Source organism: Narcine bancroftii, chromosome 5 (assembly GCF_036971445.1).
Source record: "Narcine bancroftii isolate sNarBan1 chromosome 5, sNarBan1.hap1, whole genome shotgun sequence".
In the NCBI taxonomy this organism is placed as follows: Eukaryota; Metazoa; Chordata; class Chondrichthyes; order Torpediniformes; family Narcinidae; genus Narcine; species Narcine bancroftii.
Window position 1 is genome coordinate 17,262,826 of NC_091473.1, and position 22,255 is coordinate 17,285,080.

The 22,255-nt window shown below is 44.3% G+C and overlaps 1 protein-coding gene across 1 annotated transcript in view; it reads left to right on the forward strand.

Moving 5' to 3' along the window:
* The window catches only part of nckipsd (NCK interacting protein with SH3 domain), a 212,249-nt gene that overhangs the window by 140,689 nt on the left and 49,305 nt on the right, over nt 1–22,255 (forward strand). Inside the window, exons 5-8 of the mRNA XM_069936908.1 lie at nt 5,049–5,551; nt 7,629–7,799; nt 20,676–20,762; nt 22,022–22,160. Of these exons, the coding sequence (XP_069793009.1) occupies nt 5,049–5,551; nt 7,629–7,799; nt 20,676–20,762; nt 22,022–22,160 (900 nt within the window). The remainder of the gene's footprint in view (nt 1–5,048; nt 5,552–7,628; nt 7,800–20,675; nt 20,763–22,021; nt 22,161–22,255) is intronic.

Below are 22,255 nucleotides of genomic sequence, written 5' to 3' on the forward strand. Positions count from 1 at the left end.
TGTCCTTCTGTTGAGATGGTTAGCCAGCATAACTTGACTCTCATGGGGTTTTGACCAGAAATGGAGGAAGAAGGGTGATCTGTGTCTGAACAAAGGTGATTTGTTACTTGGAGGTTCAGGTGCACTTGGCTTTCAAGCCGGGAAGTGAGTGATGCCTGGTGTGTTTGTGTACAAGCAGTTCCCCTCAGGAGAGGGAATACAATAGCTGGTGTTCTGCATTTCTTGAGAAGAGAGACTGGGAAGGTTATAATTAATTTGCGTACCATTGCTGTTGAATTTGTGATTGATAGGGCAGACTGTACAAAACAAAGCCAATTTTGGATCAAGTGTATCAGGAGGTGTGTAAAAAATGGATAGTTGAATCGATGGATCAATTTGATTTGTGCAATCTTTTCATGAAAGCAGCGAGTCAGGAATATTGAAGCTACAAATGAAAGGTACAGAAATAAAAACAATTTTCTGTAGGGTAGTATGGGGTCTGAGATGTTTTGGCTCGAGAGGCTTTAGCGGACAGAGGCTTTGGCTCGAGAGGCTTCGACGAGGAGAGGCTTTGGCACGAGAGGCTTTGGCGAGCAGAGGCTTTGGTAAGCAGCTTTGGTATGAGGCTTCAGTGAGTGGGGGCTGAGTCAGTTGTGCAACTGCTCACAGTAATAGCAGTCCAATTGTTAGGTCTGCTTTGTTCATGAATGAGTGAGACAAACACCAGGCTGAGTCGAAATCAGGGTTCTTTGTTCTTTATTACCGGATTGTAACACTTGCGACTAAACATGTTAGTCGGAGAATGCATTCTGCCGTTATCAGCAAAATGGTGATATTTTATACCCTTGGATATGTGCTTAGAACATCATCATATCATTACTTGTCCAATGACTAAAACTGTTGCTATCCTTTCCCTGCTAGCTTCCTGCCTCTCAATCCATCAATGTCTCTCTTATCTTGTAAGTACAAGGATGCATTTACATCTTGTTACAGCCCTGTACATTCCCATCTCATGATGTTTTACCTAACAGGAGTACAAGGACACCTCCCCTTCTTGTTACTGCCCTGTACAGGGTAACTCCCTACACATTCCCATCTCATGATGTTTTACCTTACACTATAGAGAAGAAAAGACTTTAGTGAGAAGGTACCGGTAAGGGCAGGTGAGGTCAAGTCTTTTGCCAATTGCCCAGAGAGAGCAGTGGAAATGACAGAAGTGTGCTCCGTTTGCAGGATGTGGGAAATCTGCAACAATGCCCGTTCATCCAGCTGCAGCTTCTCATGGACTGAGTTAGGGAACTGGAGCTGGAGGTGGATGAACTTTGGATCATTCAGGAGGCAAAAGGTAATAGACAGGAGTTGCAATCCCATCTAGGAGGCAGAAGGAAGGTATCTAGGTGACTGTCAGGAAAGGGAAAGGGCAGGCAGTTAATGTAGTGATCCTGCGGCTGTTCCTCTCAATAGTACGCCACTGGATACTATTGAGGGAATGACCCACCAGGGGCAAGCCTTGGCCGTCATGTCTCTGGAATGGAGTCTGGCTCTGTGGTTCAGAAGGGCAGGGAGGAGAAGAGGCGAGCTGTCGTGATTGGGGGATACAATAGTTCACAATCAGAATTTATTGTCCTGAACAAGTCATGAAATGCATTGTTTTGCAGCAGCATCTTAGTGTAAACATTCATTTTATAGTGATCTTACAGCAATAAATAAAAATAATAGTGCTTGAAAAGTCAGGCAGTGTCTTTGGTTCATTGATCATTCAGGAATCTGATGGCAGCGGGGAAGAAGCTGTCCTTGTGCCACTGATTGCTCGTCTTTAGGCTCCTGAACCTTTTCCCTGATGGTAGCAGAGTGAAGAGGGCATGGCTGGGGTGGTGGAGTCTTTGAGGATAGAGGTTGCTTTTTTAAGACACCTCCTCATGTCACTGTCCTCGATGGAGTGAAATCTGGTGCCTGTGATGTCTCAGGCTGAGTTAAGAACCCTCTGGAGTTTGTTCTTGTCCTGACAGTTGGCACCTCCATACCAGGCAGTGATGCAACCAGCCAGAATGCTCTCCACGGTACACCTGTAGAAAGGTTTGGGAGTCTTCGATGACATACCGAATCTCCTCAAACACCTCAAAGTATAGTAGCTGGTGAGCCCTCTTTGTGATAGCATGGACATGGAGGCTCCAGGACAGATCCTCAGAGATGTTGACACCCTGATTGTCATAAGAACAAGATCGAGACTCCTGGATAGTACGTAACCTCCCAGGTGCCAAGGTCTGGAATATCTCAGATTGAGTTCACAGCATTCTTAAGAGGAAGGGTGAGCAGCTAGATAACGTGGTCCATGTAGGAGCCAATGACCTGGGTAGGAAGGGTGAGGAGGTCTTGCAAGGAGACTTCAGGGAGTTAGGCACTAGGTTGAAGGACAGGACCTCCAGGGTGGTGATGCCATGCCACATGCTAGTGAGGTTAGAAATAGGATGATAATGTAGCTTGACATTTGGCTAAAGACATGGTTCAGGAAGGAGGCCTTCAGGTTTCTGCATCACTAGGCTCTATTACAGGGAAGGTGGGACCTGTACTGGCAGAACGGTTTGCACCTGAACTAGAGAAGGACTAATATCCCTGCGGGAAGGTTTGCTAGTGCTGCTCTAGGAGGTTTCAACTAGATTTGTAGGGGGAAGAGAACTCCAAAGTGCCAGAGCAGATAGTGGAGAGGTTGTGGAAGATGATGTTAAACCTACAGTCAAAGACAGGAATCAAACATTGTGAGTGGTGGAAATAATGTTCTGAGTTGCATCAGTTTCAAAGCAAGGAGTATTTGTAGGAAAGGTGGACAAGCTTATAGTGTAGATTGGCAAATGGAATTATGACATTGTGCCATTAGTGAATCTTGTTTGCAGGAGGGGTGGGACTGGTAGCTCCAGGTTCTGGGAATCTATTGTTTCAGACATGATAGAGAGGGATAGATGAAAGGGGGATAGATGGCATTGCTTGTCAGGGAAAATGACATCACCATGGTCACAACCTCTTTTCACTGCCACCTTCGGGCAGAAGGTACATAAGCCTGAAGAACAGCTCCTCTAGGTTCAAGGATAGTTTATTTCTAGCAGCTGTCGGGCTCTTGTACCCTTCTCCTATGACCCTAACCATAAACTATGGGACCTCTAGAAGATGTGGTCTGGTCCCACTGACCTGCGCCTTGACTATATTCCTCCAAATCTCTTCCATCCTTGTACCTGCCCATTGTTTTTAAATGTCAAAATTGAGCCTGCATTTACTAATCCAGCTGGCAGCTCGTTCCACATTCCCATTACTCTCCGCGTGAAGATGTTCCCCCTAATGTCCCTTTAAACTTTTCCCCTTTCACCCTCACCTATGTCCTCTAGTTTTTTTTCCTCTTATCTAACCTCCATGGAAGAAGCCTGGTTGCTTTTACTCTATCTATACCCATCATAATTTTGTCTACCTCTATCTTCAATGCTCCAGGGAATAAAGTCCTAACTTCTTTAACCTTTCCCTGTAACTCAGTTCTTCATGTCCTGGCAAATCCTTGTAAAAACACAAAATATTGGAGAAGCTCAGCAGGTCAAACTGTCTCCTTTATGAACCCTTCATCAAGGTATGAGAGAACGCTGGCAGATGTCCGAACGAAAAGGTGGAAGGCAGTGGCATAGTCAGGAGATGATCGGTGGAGAAAGCAGGGAGGGGACAGCAGCAGTGAAGGGGAAGAGGGACAGTTGATTGCGTAAGGAGGAAGGGAGGGGAGAACTGGAAAGACAGGAAAGAAGGAGGGGTAAGAAAAGGTGAGCAAGTTTGAAGAAAGCAGAAAGGTCAAGGTTAATGCCATCTGGCTGGAGAGTGCCCAGACGGAAAATAAGGTGTTGTTGTTCCAGTCTGTGAGTGATCAGGGTAGGACAGTACATAAGGCCATGGACAGACATGTGAGTCTGCGAGTGTGACTCAGAATTGAAGTGGTTGGCTACTGGAAGGTCACTGTTGATGCAGACGGAGAGGAGGTGCTCAGCGAAAGTTTATCCTTCCAAAGTGCAACATCTCACATTTGTATGCATTAAATTCCATCTGTCATTTTGCAGTCCATTTTTTTTTGGCTATAGTCCAGTTCCCTCACCAAGCTCTAAATTCCTTTCTCTCTGTCCACTACACCTTCACAGTTGCCTTGATGTGCTGGCTCTAGGAGAGCCTTCAAATATGGACTCCCAGGAATGTGAGGGATTTGACCCTCTCCACCTATGTCCCATCAATGCAGTCAGGTGTGTGGTCTCTGGGCCTCTCCTTCCTAAAATCAACAACCAGCTCCTTGGTCTTGGTGACAATGAGATCTTCAATTTTTTTCTGCCAATGAGGGTCAAGGATCCGGTTGCTGGGTTGTGAGGAGCTGAGTTACAGGGAAAGGTCAAACAGGTTAGGACTTTATTCCCTGGAATGTTGAGGAATGAAGGAAAGAGGTGTACAAAATTATGAGGGGTATAGAACAGGCTTTTCCATTGAGGTTGGGTGAGACAAGAACTAGAGGATATGAGTTACAGATGAAAGTTGAGATGTTTAAGGGGAACATTATGAGGAATGTCTTCATGCAGAGAGTGGAGAGAGTGAGGAACGACTTACCAGCTGAAGTGGTGAATGTGGGCTTGATTTCAACATCTAAGAGAAGATTGGGTCAGTACATGAATAGGAGGGGTATGTAGGGCTACAGTCCAGGTGCAGGTTGATGGGACTAGGCGGAGTAAAGAGTTCAGCACAGACTAGATGAGCTGAATGGTCTGTTTCTGCACTGTCATGTTCTATGGTCTGATGGTTAGGCAGTTTCGTAGTGAATCAGAAGTATAAGCTAACGGCCAAAGTGTTCTTAGTTTTCACTCCGGTAACCGAGGATGCAGCTGGTCAGTGAGTTGTCTCCTTTTGAATGCTATGAAGTGTATTATTTTTAACCATTCCAATTTTAAGCCATCTGCTCTCAGCTGGTATTGAGACTATCTTCTCCTGTGGAAGACATCATTTTTGTTTCCAAGCCTCACCTCCAGTTAGGTTTTACCTTATTTTTCTAAAATTGTTTGCAGAGACTGTGAACAGCTCTCCACAGAACGTGTCGACTGCCTCATCTGTGAGTACAGCTTCCCTCGATACGCTGAACACTGGCTCCTGCGACTTACCTGAGCTGCATCTGTCCACAACCACGTCCAGCCCCTCGATGACCCCGCCGCCCCTCCCCTCTCGTGGCACGTTCACAGCCCCCAGGTATCCCACCAGCCTGCCCTCTCATGGTGACGCAAGCCCAAGGGATGTGGCTGTAGCCTCAACTCTGGACAACTCGGATGCCGATGTGAGCGGACCAGCCCAGGATGAAGAGAGTGCCCAGGCGTTGGCCTTCGAAATGGAGCCCGCAGTCTCAGTGCCCGGGACCATCGGAGCGGAGCTCATTGAACTGGTCCGCAAGAACACCAACCTCAGCTATGAGATGTCAAGAGTGGCAATCGGTGTGGTGGTTGGACACATCCAGAGTTCGGTCCCGTCGCTCACGGATGTCATGGAGCAGATATTGCTGACGTTGGTGGAGAGCAAGGTAGGCCATCCAGCGTGCAGTCATTGACAGGTGTCCCTCTGTCAGTCAATCATCCTCGACAGAAGTCTGGGGTATGCAGAAACCCCCTATCCTGCAAAAAGAACATGTCACAGTGTCCTGAATCTTTGGGACACTGTACTGCACCATTTGACACTTCACTTCCCCATCATGCAGAAACAACAGTGGTAGTTGTTCTGCAGTGTCTTTAAGCATTTCCACAAAGCTGAGAATGGTGCAGCAATATAGCACTTGTTGGCCATTGTGGACACTGTGAAGATGGCAACCAGGGGAAACTCAACATTCACCTCAACTGTAAAGCACCAGTCACTTTCATCAGGCTTCATGAATTGTCCATCAGAGAATAGTTCAGGAGATGAATCCCTGTGCCTATCATCTCCCCTGTGATGGATTCCCTGATCCCCCTGTCCATCAGGTCCCCCATGAAGGATTCTCCCTGTCCATCAGTACCCCTGTGATAGATCCCCTGTCCATCAGCTCCTTCTGTGATGGATCCCTTGATCCCCCTGTCCATCAGCTACCCTGTGAAGGATTCCCCCTGTCCATCAGCTCCTCCTGTGATGGATTCCCCCGTCCATCAACCCCCCCCCCATCCATCAGCTCCATGAGGGATTCCCCTGTCCATCAGCTCCGTGATGGATTTCCCCCATCCATCAGCTCCTCCTGTGATGGATCCCCCATAAAAACACACAATGCTGGAGTAACTCAGCAGGCCAGACAGTGTACTTTCTATAGCAAAGATACATAACTAACATTTCTGGCTTGAGCCCTTCATCAATGTATGAGCAAAATATAGACAGGCACCCAAACAAAATGATAGAGGGGAGGGGCAGGCAGAGGGGCACGGGCCCAAAGCAGGAGGTAATAAGTGGATAAGGGAGGGAGGGCACACCAGCAAACAGGGTGATGGGAAATGAATCTGTGAATGGAGTGGGAAGGGGGTGGAGAGCTGGAGGAAAGAAGGCAGAGGGATGGGGAAGAGAGGGAGAACAGGGAGTGGGTTAGCAGAAAGTGGAGAAGACGATGTAAATTGCATATTGATGGAGAATGTCCAGTTGGAATATTAGATGTTGTTCCTCTAATTTATGGGTGGTCTTGGTTTGACAGTACATGAGGCCATGGACAGACATGTCAGCGCAGGAGGGGGGCTCAATATTGAAATGGTTGGCCACTGGGAGATCCCTGTCATTGATGTGGACAGAGTGAAGGGGTTCAGTGAAGCAGTCTCCCTGTCTGTGTCCAGTCTCTAATGTAGAGAAAGCCACAATGGGAGCACCAGATGCAGTAGAGCAAAAATGGAGTCGAGGCAAGATGATACTAGTTTGGTGGGACAGGAGCATGTGAAAACAATGGGTCTACTTGGATAATTGGGTTTGTGTATCTTGGGAAGGAGGTAGAACTGGGCAGTGAAACTTCCAATGAGGTTGGAGGGCCATAGGATGGAGATGACCAGAGGTGATGAGGTTGGTGGCTTGATGTTCTTTAGTGGGGCTATCTTGAAGGAGTACATGAGGTGGTGTCTGAGAGCTGAATCTGGCCTCGGCAAGGTAGAGGTCAGTGTGCTAGACCACAACAGCACCCCCCCCCCCCCCCCCCCACCTTGCCTGTGGGTTCAATTGTGTGGTTGGGATTGTTGTGGAGAGACTGGAGGGTAGAGTATTCAGAGGAGGTGAAACTGGAATAAGAGAGGGGAGTGGTGAAGTTGAGACAGTTGATGTCTCGGCGGTGTTTGGAAATATAAAGATCCAGAGCGGGCACCTGGCCAGGATGAGTTGTCCAAGAGGAGGAAGAAAGCTTACAGTGGGAGGTTGTGGAGAATCCTGGTTGTGCAAGTTAGCATGAAAATGATGGAAGAAAAGTTCAGCATCGTGGTGTGCACAGATCTCATTAAGGTGTGGCTGAAGGTAAGGCCTCTACTGAGGACAGATTCTCCCCCCCCCCCCCATGATGGATCTTCCTGTGATGGAACCCCTTGTGATGGATCCACCCTCCATGATGGATCACCCTGAACTGCACTGCTGAATCTGTACTGACGTGTTCCTAATTCTCTTGGACCCAGGATCTCAGTTCAGCTTTACCCCAAGGACAAGTCTGTCAGGATGAGCAGCGACTGGAAGTCATATTTACTGATCTGGCGAGACACAAGAATGACACGCAGCAGAGAAGCTGGGCCTTGCATGAAGATGAGAGCATCATCTCCTGCTACCTGGAGGAGCTGCTAGGCATTCTGGTGAGTGTTGGGTGCAAATGGCTTAATTGTTGATCTTCAGATGCACTCTTAGGGTGGCTGAACGAATTGTACCCCATTGGGGTTGTGACGAAGTGTGTCTGTGTGGGCCTCTCTCCCTGGGCTTGTGTAAGAGGCTGAGTGTTTATGAGAAGCTGGTGGGTGCAGCCTTGTTTTCCATGCATCTCCTGCACCGTATCTCACAACCCCCTTTGCCTCTCTGACTGCTGAGTCAACGTTTGTGTTGTTAATCTGGCGCTAACTCCCGGCCCGTATGCATTTCACGTTGGTGAAAGGAGGGTAAGTGACTTGCACCGTCTTCCATGGATTGGTGAGTGGTGATACTGCACTTGGAATAGAGGGAATCTCTGGCAAAATAAATCTGGGAACAGAGAGAATATCAAGGAGAACTGGGAACCCGGATATTTAATTCCCCGAAATGACATCACAGGCACATTGGCCTTCGCAAATCAAAGTATTGAATACAGGAGTTGAGATATAATGGTGAAGTCATACAAGACATTGGTGAGGCCAAATTTTAGAAATACCTGTACAACACAGTACAGGCTTTAAACGGCTTGTTAAAGGAGCTGGTGAGGTTTGTAAGTAACATCCTGCAATCATGGAGGTCTGTGCACTCAAGAAAGCAGCGCCTGTGCTTGACAGAGACTGCAGAATCCAGGGAGCAGTGGATTGGCGCAAGGCACCAGTAATGGAGAGAACACCCTCCATTTTTGAGAAGCATAGCGCAAGTGACCATGACAGCAAACCAGAGAGGGGCTCAGAGGCTGAGGGCCCCACTGTTGAGTGAGTAAACAGGTTTGGTAAGTCTCAAAGGCAAGAACTCTGAACACAGTTTTGATGTAGGGAAGGATTTTATTTACAGAAGACAACTGATGCAGAGCACACACGCACAACACATAATGAACTGGTACATACAATGATCAGGGAAAATTCACTACGATGCCCCACCACCCCTCAACTCAAGCTATAAGGGACACCAATTAAACCTCCCAACCCTTTTAGCTGCACATCTTACCAACAGTTTCTCCAGCACTCTTCCACATTTCTAGGACTGGAGTGAAGCAGGTGATCCCAAGCAGGCAAAGAGAAAGAACAAAGAGCACATGGAACCTTTATAATGCTGGAGGGACAAGCCCACATCATTTACTGGGGGCCAATAGCTCAGTGGCAGGAAGGTTAATCTAATTAAAATAGCCAATGGTCCAAGGCCAAGTACAGGCAGGCTGGAGAGTGCAGTCCAAGTAATTTACATGTGGCCAACAGCAAGGTGTGCACTAATGGGTGGGGCGGAACCAAATCTTGATTGGCAGTTGGTGTGTCCTCCAACTAAATAGGGGTCAGTACTGTCACATGACAGTCACAACCCCTCCCAATACACCCACACAGCTTGCTAGTGACTTACAGTCAGGGGATCCACATGAGCTACGTGCTGCTGGCGACTGGCTCATGGGAACCAGGTATTAGAGCCAGGATATGAGAGGGTGCTGAGGGCAAGAAGAGCTCCTGAGTGGCCTCAGGCACTGAAGGCTTCCTGATCTGGTCAGAGGTTTGGATCTGGAGCTTGGGTTGCCGCTGAATAGAATGCAGCTGCAGAGGGTGTGAGAGCACTGGAGGAAAATCCACGGACACTCAGTGACACTGAAGGGAATCACTTGCTTCTTTTTCTACCTTACCCCTTATCTTACTGGCTACAGGAGGGGCAGGACTGGCAACTTAATATTCCAGGATACATTTGTTTTAGATGTGATAGATCAGGGGGTAAAAAAGGAGGAGGAGTTGCTCTGCTTGTTAAGGAGGACATTACTGCCGTGAGGTGGCTGGATGGTATGGAGGGATCGACCAGTGAGGGTGTTTGGGTGGAATTGAGGGGTGGAGGAGGCAAGAGGGTGCTAATAGGGGGTGTATTACAAACCACCAAATGGGCCAAGAAAATTAGAGGAACAAATTTGTAGGGAGATAACGTATATATGTGAAAATCATAAGGTAGTGATCATGGGAGATTTTAACTTCCCACACGTTGATTGGGATACCCATACGGTTAGAGGGCTGGATGGGCTGGAGTTCGTTAAATGTGTTCAGGATTGTTTTCAAAATCAGTTAGTAGAAGAACCGACTTGGGATGGTGTAATACTGGATCTCCTGTTAGGGAATGAGCTAGGTCAGGTAGCAGACATTAATGTTGGAGAACCAATTGGGTCTAGTGATCATAATTCTGTTAGTTTTAGGGTAGTTTTAGGGAAGAGCAAGGAGAGGCCTAAAGTTGAGGTTCTGGATTGGAAAAGAGCAAATTTCGAAGGAATAAGAAGAGATTTGGGGAGTATTGAGTGGGACAGGATATTTTCAGGTAAGGATGTTAATGAAAAATGGAGGATATTCAAAAAAGAAATTTTGAGGGTACAGAGTAGTTATGACCCAGTGTGGATCAAAGGAAAGGCTGGAAGTCATAGGGAGGCTTGGTTTTCGAGGAATATTGGAAATTTGGTTAGGAGAAAAAGGGAGGTGTACAAGAGGTATAAAGAGCAGGGAGCTGAGAAGTTGAAGGAGGACTACAAGGAGTGTAGAAGGAATTTTAAGAAAGAAATTAAAAAGACCAAAAAAAGGCATGAAGAGGCTTTGGCTGACAGAGTAAAAATAAATCCAAAGGGTTTCTATAAGTACATTAAAAGTAAAAGATTAGTGAGAGATAAAATTGGACCCCTTGTAGATAGCGAGGGTAGGCTGAGTGAGAAGTCTGAGGAAATGGGGGAAATTTTGAATGATTTCTTTGCCTTGGTATTCACTAGGGAAAAAAATGTTGAACCAGTTGAAGTAAAGAAAAATAGTGGGGAGGTCATGAAGCATATAAGGATAACCGAGGAGGTAGTGATGGCTGTGTTAAAAAAGATAAAGGTGGATAAATCTCCCGGACTGGACAAAATATTCCCTAGGACACTCAGGGAGGCTAGTGGACAGTTAGTGGGGCCATTAACAGAGATATTTAGGATGTCACTGGCCACAGGGGTGGTACCAAAGGATTGGAGGGTGGCGCATGTGGTTCCTCTGTTTAAGAAAGGGTCCAAATGCAAACCTGGGAATTATAGGCCTGGGGAGTGTAAGTCTGACGTCTGTGGTGGGCAGGTTGATGGAAAGTGTTCTGAGGGATGCTATTTACAAATTTTTGGAGGTACAAAAATTGATAGGGAGTAATCAGCATGGTTTTGTCAGGGGTAGATCATGCTTGACAAACCTGATTGAGTTCTTCGAGGGGGTTACAAAAATGGTTGATGAAGGGAAAGCTGTGGATGTTGTCTATTTGGACTTTAGTAAAGCTTTTGACAAAGTTCCCCATAGGAGGTTAGGAAAAAAGGTGGAGGCATTAGGTATAAATAAGGAGGTAGTGAAATGGATTCAGCAATGGTTGGATGGGAGGTGTCAGAGAATAGTGGTAGAAAATTGTTTGTCCAATTGGAGGCCGGTGACTAGTGGAGTTCCTCAGGGTTCGGTCCTGGGTCCACTATTATTTGTTATATATATTAACGATCTGGATGTAGGGGTGGAGAATTGGATAAGCAAGTTTGCGGATGACACGAAGATTGGTGGTGTTGTGGACAGTGAGGTAGATTACCGTAGATTAAAAGGTGATTTAGGAAGGCTGGAGATGTGGGCTGAGAAATGACTGATGGAATTTAATACAGATAAATGTGAGGTGTTACATTTTGGAAAGGCAAATTTAAATATGTCATATACATTGAATGGTAGACAATTGAGGAGTGCAGAGCAACAAAGGGATTTAGGAGTTATGGTAAATAGTACCCTCAAGGCTGATACTCAGGTAGATGGTGTGGTGAAGAAGGCATTTGGAATATTGGCCTTCATAAATCGGAGTATTGAATTCAAGAGTAGGGAGGTTATGATGAAATTGTACAAGGCATTGGTGAGGCCAAATTTGGAGTACTGTGTACAGTTTTGGTCACCAAATTATAGGAAAGATATAAACAAAATAGAGAGAGTGCAGAGAAGGTTCACGAGAATGTTGACAGGATTTCAAGGTTTGAGTTACAGGGAAAGATTGTGCAGACTGGGGCTTTTTTCTCTGGAGCGTAGACGATTGAGAGGGGACTTGATAGAGGTGTTTAAGATTTTAAAAGGGACAGACAGAGTAAATGTGGATAGGCTTTTTCAATTAAGAAAGGGGGAGATTCAAACTAGAGGACATGGTTTAAGATTGAAGGGGGAAAATTATAAGGGGAACATGAGGGGAAATTTCTTTTTTTTTAAATTTTTTATTTTTCACACCATAAATCACAATAGCCATGATATACACTTTTTCTTTTCCACACATTTACAGTGACTTTTTCTCCCCCCCCCTCCCTCCTCCCAAGCCACCCCCCCACCCCCCCCCTCTCATCCATTTTAGGTATACAATCTAGGTTGCATTAATTCAGTCAGACAATGTTGTCATTCAACAAAAATACACCAGAAATTCTACTGAGTCCATTCTTTTCTTTTCTTCTCCTTCCATCAACTTAGGTAATGTTTGTTCCCGGTAGGTTTTCGCTATTGTATTTAATGTAAGGCTCCCATACTTGTTCGAATATTTCAATATTATTTCTTAAACTATATGTTATTTTTTCTAATGGAATACATTTATTCATTTCTATATACCATTGTTGTATTTTCAAATTATCTTCCAATTTCCAGGTTGACATAATACATTTTTTTGCTACGGCTAGGGCTATCTTGACAAATCTTTTTTGTGCATCTTCCAAGTCCATTCCAAATTCTTTATTTTTTATGTTACTTAGGAGAAAGATCTCTGGATTCTTTGGTATATTGTTTTCTGTTATTTTATTTAATATCTGATTGAGATCATCCCAAAATTTTTCTACTCTCTCACATGTCCAGATTGCATGAATTGTTGTTCCCCTTTCTTTTTTACATCGAAAACATCTAATCAGATACTGTTGGGTCCCATTTATTTAACTTTTGCGGTGTAATGTATAGTCTGTGTAACCAATTATATTGTATCATACGCAGCCTCGTATTTATTGTATTTCTCATCGTTCCAGAACATAATTTCTCCCATGTTTCCTTTTTTATCTTTATATTTAAATCTTGTTCCCATTTTTGTTTAGTTTTACCATTTGTTTCCTCATTCTCCTTTTCTTGCAGTTTGATATACATATTTGTTATAAATCTTTTGATTAACATTGTATCTGTAATCACATATTCAAGGTTACTTCCCTCTGGTAAACTCAAATTGCTTCCTAATTTATCTTTCAAGTAGGATCTCAGTTGGTAATATGCCAGCGCTGTATCTCCAGTTATATTGTACTTATCTCTCATTTGTTCAAAGGATAAGAATCTACTTCCTGAAAAAACAATTTTCTATTCTTTTAATCCCTTTTTTTTCCCATTTTCTAAAGGAAAGGTTGTCTATTGTAAAAGGGAGTAGCTTATTTTGCGTCAATATTAGTTTTGGTATTTGATAATTTATTTTATTTCTTTCTACATGAATCTTCTTCCATATATTGAGGAGATGGTGTAACACATATATAATATGTGTTCAGGTATCTTTTCCCCTATTTTATCTAATTCTAGTCTCGTCCAGTCTGGTTTTTCCCTTGTTTGATAAAAATCTGATAGGTACCTTAATTGTGCGGCTCTATAATAATTTTTGAAGTTTGGCAATTGTAAGCCTCCTTGTTTATACCATTCTGTTAATTTATCTAGTGCTATCCTCGGTTTCCCCCCTCTCCATAAAAATCTCCTTATTATTTTCTTTAACTCTTTGAAGAATTTTTCTGTCAGTTGTATTGGCAATGCCTGAAATAAGTATAGTATCCTTGGAAATATGTTCATTTTAATACAGTTTATCCTTCCTATCAGTGTTAGTGGTAGCTCTTTCCAATGCTCTAAATCGTCCTGTAATTTTTTCATTAGTGGATTGTAATTGAGTTTATATAATTGGCCTAGATTTTTGTTTATTTGCACACCTAGGTATCTTATTGCCTGCATTTGCCATCTGAATGGGGATTCCTCCTTAAATTTTGAGAAATCCGCGTTATTCATAGGCATTGCTTCCCTTTTATTTACGTTTATCTTGTATCCCGACACTTCTCCATATTCCTTCAATTTCTTATATAGTTCTTTTATTGATAGTTCTGGTTCTGTTAAGTACACTATCACATCATCCGCAAATAGACTGATTTTATATTCCCTGTCTTTTATTTTTATTCCTTTTATATTATTATCTATTCTTATCGATTCTGCTAGTGGTTCTATAGCTAGCGCAAACAATAATGGTGATAGTGGGCATCCCTGCCGCGTTGACCTGCTTAAGTTAAATTGCTTTGATACATGTCCATTTACTGTCACTTTCGCTAACGGTCCCTCATATAATGCTTTAATCCAATTAATATACTTCTCCGGTAAACTGAATTTTTGCAATACTTTGAACAAGTAATTCCATTCTACTCTGTCGAAGGCCCTCTCTGCGTCTAAAGCAACTGCTACTGCCGGTGCTTTATTTCCTTCTACTGCATGAATTAAGTTAATAAATTTACAAATATTGTCTGTTGTGCGTCTTTTTTTGATAAATCCAGTTTGGTCTAAATTTACCATTTTCGGTACCTGTTCTGCTAATCTGTTTGCTAATAGTTTAGCTATTATCTTATAATCTGTGTTTAGCAGAGATATTGGTCTATATGACGCTGGTGAGAGTGGATCTTTCCCTTGTTTTAGTATCACTGTAATTATTGCTGTTTTACATCAATCTGGTAAGTTTTGTGTCTCATCAATCTGGTTGATTACATCCAGGAGGGGCGGTATTATTAGATCTTTAAATGTTTTGTAGAATTCTATTGGGAGTCCATCCTCTCCTGGTGTCTTATTATTTGGTAAATTTTTTATTATCTCTTGTATTTCTACTGTTCCAAATGGTTCTGTTAATTTATTTTGTTCCTCTATTTGTAGTTTTGGTAGTTCAATTTTAGTCAAAAATTCATCTATTTTCCCTTCTTTCCCTTCGTTTTCAGTTCGGTATAATTGTTCATAGAATTCTCTGAAGCTTTCCTTAATTTCTTTTGGATTATATGTAATTTGTTTGTCTTTTTTCCTTGTTGCTAATACCATTTTCTTAGTTTGCTCTGTCTTAAGCTGCCATGATAAGAGTTTGTGTGTTTTTTCACCTAGTTCATAATATTTCTGTTTTGTCTTCATTATATTCTTCTCCACCTTAGATTTTTGTAATGTTTCATATTTTATTTTTTTAACCGCCTACATGAATGTATCTGTACTTAGAGGAAAATATAGATAGTATAGACAAGAATTAATAAGGGATTTTTTGCCCTTTATACTCCAGTGGTTTGTTGCCCTCTCTTACTTTTTCCATTGTCTTCTCCAGTACCTTTTCTCTTGTAGTATATCTTAGGAATTTTACTACAATAGATCTTGGTTTTTGTTGTGGTTGTGGTTTAGGGGCCAATGCTCTATGTGCCCTTTCTATTTCCATTTCTTGCTGTAGTTCTGAACATCCTAGGGCCTTAGGGATCCATTCTTTTATAAACTCCCTCATATTCTTGCCTTCTTCATCTTCCTTAAGGCCCACTATCTTTATGTTATTTCTTCTGTTATAATTTTCCATTATATCTATTTTTTGGGCTAGTAATTCTTGTGTCTCTTTAGTTTTTTTATTAGATTCCTCCAATTTCTTTTTTTTAAGTCTTCTACCTCCATTTCTGCTGCTATTGCCCGTTCTTCCATCTTGTCCATTTTTTTCCCCATTTCTGTTAAGGTCATATCCATTTTATTTATTTTCTTTTCTGTGTTGTTTATTCTTCTTAAATCATTGAATTCCTGTGTTTGCCATTCTTTAAATGACTCCATGTATCCTCTAACAAGAGCAAGCATATCCTTTACCTTGCCTTTCCCTTTATCTATTTCACAGTATTCTTCCTCTTCTTCTTCCTCTGGGTTGGCCATCTGTTGTTTCTTTGATGCTCTTTCCTCCTCTTCTTTCTTGTTTCCATTGTCTTCTGTGGTCTCTTCTTGCTGCAGGTGTTCTGCAGCTGTCGTTGCCGGCTGTGGAGATCGACTCCCCAGCTGGTCCCCCCTCCCGTCGGTGTGTTTTTTTTCATGCGCGGTTGCACACTTTTACTCGGCTCTGTGAGCCATTGTTGTAGTTCTTTTTCTACCGACCTGAGGTAGTGGGGTCCTCTCTCCACAGCGGGCCTCTTCGGACAGGTAAGGCCTTCACCTTTTTCCTCCGTTGTCTTCTCTTCCTCTCTTCTTTCCGTTGATTTTGATTTTTCTCCTTTTGTCTCCATCTTCTTTCCACCTTTATACTCACTTTTCTTTAACTTGTATTTCTGTGCCTTTGTATTTTCTCTTGTTTTTCCCGACTTTTCTGGAGAGGGCTGGAGTTCACCGTCCGGCCACTACTCCATCACGTGACTCCTCGAGGGGAAATTTCTTTACGCAAAGGGTGGTGGGGATGTGGAATGAGCTTCCGGCAGACGTGGTCGAGGCGGGATCATTGGTTACATTTAAGAAAAGACTGGATCGTTACATGGATAGGAAAGGACTAGAGGTGTATGGACCGGGTGCTGGTCAGTGGGACTAGGAGGGTGGGGATTTGCTACGGCATGGACTAGTAGGGCCGAACTGGCCTGTTCTGTGCTGTAAGTGGTTATATGGTTATATGGTTATATGGGTGACACTAATAGCGACCCTTAACAGCAGGAGGCAATTTTGTGCAATATTACATGTTCGGTACTATTACATGACAATAAAGGAATCTTGAATCTTTGACAGGCACTTCTGGTCTGTAAGCCTGTGCCCCACAAATACCTACAAATTAACCTACAATCCCTATACGTTCTTCAAGGGTGAGAGGAAACTGGAGCACCCTGAGGAAATGTATGCAGGTCATAGGGAGAACATACAAATTCCTTAAAGACTACTCACAATCTGGTGTATTGTGTGCAGTTTTCATCACAAGAGGTTCCAAGTTCAAGTTTATTATCCTCTGATTGTAGAAGTATAAGACGACAAAACAACGTTCATTGGTCCTTGGTGCAAAAGCACGCAAACACACAATCTGACATAGCAGACATGCAGACAGGTAATGCTGATGCAGGATATATATAAGATTGAAAGTATGCAGAGAAGATTTACAAATTCTGTTTCTCACCTCCTGCCATCATCTCTCCTCTTCCCAGCTTCCTGATTTCCACAGGGACTGCTCTCTTCCAGACTCCCTGGACAACACTCATCTCTCCTTGTCCCCCAGCACTATCCCCTTGTATCAGAGGTGTACCACCTGCATGCCACTGATGCCCTATGTACAGTGGTCACCCTGAGCCTCCAATCACTTGCCAATTCTACTCCCTTACCCGTCCCCTTGGCCTTCTCCACCACAGCAGTGAAGACGAATGCAAGCTGGAGGGACCCATGGAAGTCCATATCCAAGATGGCAGTGCCCATGCTCAGCACCCCAGACCATGAGAGGTGCAGGTGCTGGGGGAGCAGTGGACCATCATGGGGTACTAGATGGGAGTACACCATCCACCCACCCCCTCCACACCCCATCCTCCCCCCCAAGAGGGAGAAGCCTTGGAGAAGACTTGACAGGGTGGGAGACCACAATAGCGAACCAGGATGCCAAAAGACCCACACCATGCTGTGGGCTGCTGGAGAATGGCTCATGGGAACCAAGGATCAGGACGGGATCCATGAAGGTGTGGATGGTGAGCAGGGTCTCGCAAAGGTCCTCGGGAGCTGACATCTTCCCGATCATACAGGGGTCTGGAAATGGGAGCTCAGGGTCACTGCTGGAATGGACAGGGGCTTTATAGCTGCAGAGGCTGTCGGAGCACTGGAGGCGAATTCACAGTGTCTCTGAAGGGGCTCTATTTTTCTTCTCTTGCTCTCCTCCCCAATGGGGCCTCATGTATCTTTACACCAAGTTAACACATTTTGTGTATTTATTTACATACAGTGAAGGAACCTTGCTCTATCAGTATGGAGGTTAAAATTTCTACTTTAGGGAACCCCTCCCCTGTGTTAGTTTTTCACCCACTCCTTGATCACCTTTTCCAGCCCTTTCCCCATGATTGAGACCTGGCCCATCATTCTCCCCCTCCCCCCCACCCCGCCACCCCTGTAATTTCCAGACTTTGGTCTCTACTTCCCTTCCCCCTCCCTGGCTCCATCACTTCATCTGTTTCCACCTATTAACTTACCAGTCTTCATCTCAGCTTGGTGTCTCCCCTCTCCATTCAGGGCCTCTACCTGAAACTTTGACCAACCCCTTGCCTCTACAGATGCTGCCTGACCCACTGAGTACCTCTAGCAGTTTGGTTTTTGCTCTGGATTCCAGCACTTGCAGTCTCTCAGGTCTCCGACATCAATCTGCACCATTGTGAAGCACTGGAGCAGCCTCATTTGGACTATTCTTTCCAATCCTGCTGGTCACATTGTGAGAAGGAGGTGTAGGTGTGAATGGTGGCCCAAAGGTTTGTTCTGCACACAGGGAAATGGGAGAGCATATGAAGGGAATAACTGTCATGACCCAGAATTGTAATGGAACCAGAAAACTTTAATGGATTACTTTCTTTGCAAGGATATGATAGTGAAGCTCTCAGCAATGGATGACAAAGTCTGCAGGGATATGGGAGTGATGTTCCCAGCAGTGTTACCCCGGGAATTAACCATTCATATCAACAAGCAAAGGAACAGATCACATGATTTATTTGTGCACATCACCCAATAAAGTTAGAGAGGTGAAGGTAGATGGGACCCAACACAGAAAGTGTGAAGGTCCTCTGCTGAACCTGAGAAAGAGACATCAGAGTATTGCTGCAAGTAGAAGAAAACAGGAATCACAGAGGTTTTTTGTGACCTCCTCCTGTGTGGGCATACAACTCGTACACTGAAAACTGGGGAAAGCAAGTGAAATGGGCTAAATCTGCATATTGGAATTCAAACTCGGGCAACTGCTCTGGAAAGTGGAGGTACACCTCAGGTTCAGCCTGACAAGGTCAAGTGATGAAGAGGAACTGCAGTAACTTAATAGTAATCCCTCGAGCTTAAAATGAGTGCTGGTTGATGGAATTTAATACAGAGAAACGTGAGGTGTTGCATTTTGGGAGGACAGACATGAATAGGACCTACACAGTGAACGGTAGGGATGTAGAGCAGAGGGATCCAGGAATCTAGGTACATAATATCTGGAAAGTGGAGTCATAGGTAGATAGGGTGGTCAAATATGGTTTCAGCACATTGGCCTTCATCAGTCAGAACACTGGATGTAGAAGTTGGAGAGGCCCCATTTGGACTATTGTGTTCAGTTTTGGTCACTGTGCTGTTGTCAAACTGGAGAAGATGCAAAGAAAATTTACAAGGATGTTTCCAGGACTTGGCGGGGGAGGTGTGGGGAGGAAGGGGGGCTGAGCTATAGGGAGAGGGTGAGCAGGCTAGATATTTATTCCTTGGAGCGCAAGGAATGAGGGGTGATCTCACAAAGATGCACAAAATCATGAGAGATCAGGAGAACATACAGTCTTTTGCCCAGAGTAGTAACCCCAGAGATCAGTAACCAGAGGGCATGGGTTTAAGGTGAGGGGGGGTGGGGTGAGATTGAACAGGAACCTGAGGGGTAGCTTTTTTACCCAGAGAGTGGTGAGTGCATGGAAGAAGGTAGTTTAGGCAGGTACTATTGCAACGTTTAAGAAATATTTGGACAGATACATTAAGAGGATGCAGGCAGGTGGGACGAGTGTAGGTGGAACATTTTGGTCAGTGTGAGCAAGTTAGGTTGAAGAGCCTATCTGATTCTGTGGCTCTCTGATAAGGGAGAATATATTTTCCAGATTGGAAACGCTAAATGCTAGAGTGTGTACATTAAAGATAAGAGAGGGAAAGTTTAAAGGAGATTTGTGAAGCAAGTTTTTGAGGAAAGAGTAACAAATACAACAGCTCAACGTTTAAGAGACATTTAGACAGGCACACATGAACAGGCAAGGATTGCTGGGATAATAGACCATGTGCAGGCAGATGGGATTAGTTTATATTGGCTTCATGATCATCATGGACATTGTGGACAAAGGGCCTGATCCTGTGCTATACTGTTTTATGTTCCAGGAAGGAGCCGTTAGGACTGAGGACAGTGAATATATAAACTGAATATCTCCCCCATGTCATTGCAATAATTCACCTGATCAGAGTTTTGAAAAGACGATTCTCATCAGAATCTGGAAGATTTCAGGGCAAATTGGGATTATGTTCTTTCCTAATGGAAAGATTTAATATTGAAATTCCGAGAGAGAGAGAGAAAACCAGTTTATGGAAAGTTGTGGAAATTTGCTGGGCAGGGGAAAGTTGATGTTTTTGTTCAGGATTGAGAAGACATGGAGAAATCCAGAGTGAAGGTGGATAGGAGTGTAGGACAGGTCACCCCTAATTTTCTGGAGTGGTGTCTCAGGCAGGATCTGTGGCGGTCTTTGTTGGTTACTTTGTCAGCTGTGGTCCTCCCAGGCAGAGCAGGAAGCTGAGAATGAATGACGTCAGTTTCCTGTGTGGATAAACAGCAGTCAACACCATCCTCTCACGAGCTCTATGGAGGGGAAGTGGCAAAGCACAGAGGCTACCCTGGGAGCTGATCAGCAGTAGGGAGACCATAGCGATGCTGGATTCTTGCTGTTTGCTGATTACTTGCCTCCGGCTGCAAGTTTTCACTTCACTGAAAATTGCCCTTTCTCTGCTACAAATAAAGTGCCTAACTCGGGAAGCGAGAGAGCTGTGCCCCACGAACACGCGCTGGGAATCGAAGAGACCGGTCACATCACATTGTCACTTTTTCTTTTCTTTTCTTAGACGGATGCTGATCCACAAGTCTGCAAAAGGATGATCAAGAAGAATCACTTTGAACCAATTCTTTCACTTATTGCTTATTATCAGATGGTAAGAGCACTCAACATTGCTTGGCGGAGTGTGGGGAACATTCATGGAGAGTGGAGAACCTGCATATATGGTGCCATAGAATACTACAGCATAGAAACAAGCTCTTCAGCCCATCTAGTTCATGAAAAACTGCTAATCTGCCCAGACCCATTTACCTGCACTCAGACCATAGCCCTCAATACCCCTCCCATCCATGTACATATCCAAATTTTTCATAAATGCCAAAATCGAGCCCACATTCACTACTTCAATTGGCAGCTTGTTCCACACTCTCACCATTTCCTGCATTGAGATTTTGCCATCAAACATATCATCTTTCACCCTTAACTCATGTTCTCTAGTTCTTGTCTCACCTCATCTCAGTGGAAAAAGCCTGCTTGCATGTACTCTCTCTATGCCCCTCATAATTTTGCATACTGCTATTGAATCTCCCCTCATTTTCCGATGCTCTAGGGAATAAAGTCCCAACTTGTTTAACTTTTCCCTATAACTCAGTTCCTCATAATCAATATTCTAAATTTGGCATCACCAATGCATTATACAACTTCCCCATAATATCCTAACTCTGATACTCAATTCTTTAATTTATGAAGGCCAATGTGCCAAAAGCTCTCCATACAATCCTCTATCTACCTGTTATGCCACATACACATAATTATGAACCTGTATTCCCAGATCCCTGTGTTCTACTGCACTCCTCAGTGCCCTACAATTCACTGGGTAGGTCATGACTTGGCTTGTACTCCCAAAGTGTAACACCTCAACACCTCAGAGTTGAGTACACATCACATCTTGTGCCATAGTGGAGTGCCCATCAAACCTGGTGTCACAGTGGATTTCCCATCACACCTGGTGCTATAGTGGAGTCCCCATCACACAGGGCCATGGTGGAGTGCCCATCACACCTGGTGCCATACTGTAGTGCCCATCCTCCCTTGTCACCTCTCCTCCCCCCACCTTTATATTAAGGTGTGTGCCTGCTTTTTGCTCATACATTGACTAGGAGCTTAGGCAGAAAATGTTGATTACCCTTTACTTCCTGTGGATGCTGCATGACCTGCTGAGTTTCTCTGGCATGTTTGTGTGTTGCACAACAATTCCAGTGTCTGCAGACATTGCTATTTAACAGTGAACACAGAGAGATGCATGGTGTCAGTGAAAATCAAAGAATGTCGGCAGCAGGGATTGTGAGGTGAAATGATGGGAGCATTCATCAGCTGACTGATATGTAACCTGTACCTTCCTCTGATCTGCCAAAGGAACACAGGGTCACTTTGCGCCTGTTCCTGCTCAAGTGTTTCGGAGCCATGTGTAACTTGGATGCAGCTATTATCTCTACACTGGCAAACTCGGTGCTGCCGATGGAACTTGCACGGGACATGCAGGCTGACACTAAAGGTAGGCTGGGGTATCAGGGAACGATTGTACTGCAGGCACAGGGAGTCCTGGGCTGAAACACATTCATACCTGGTCAGGCTGGGGCTGACAGAGGC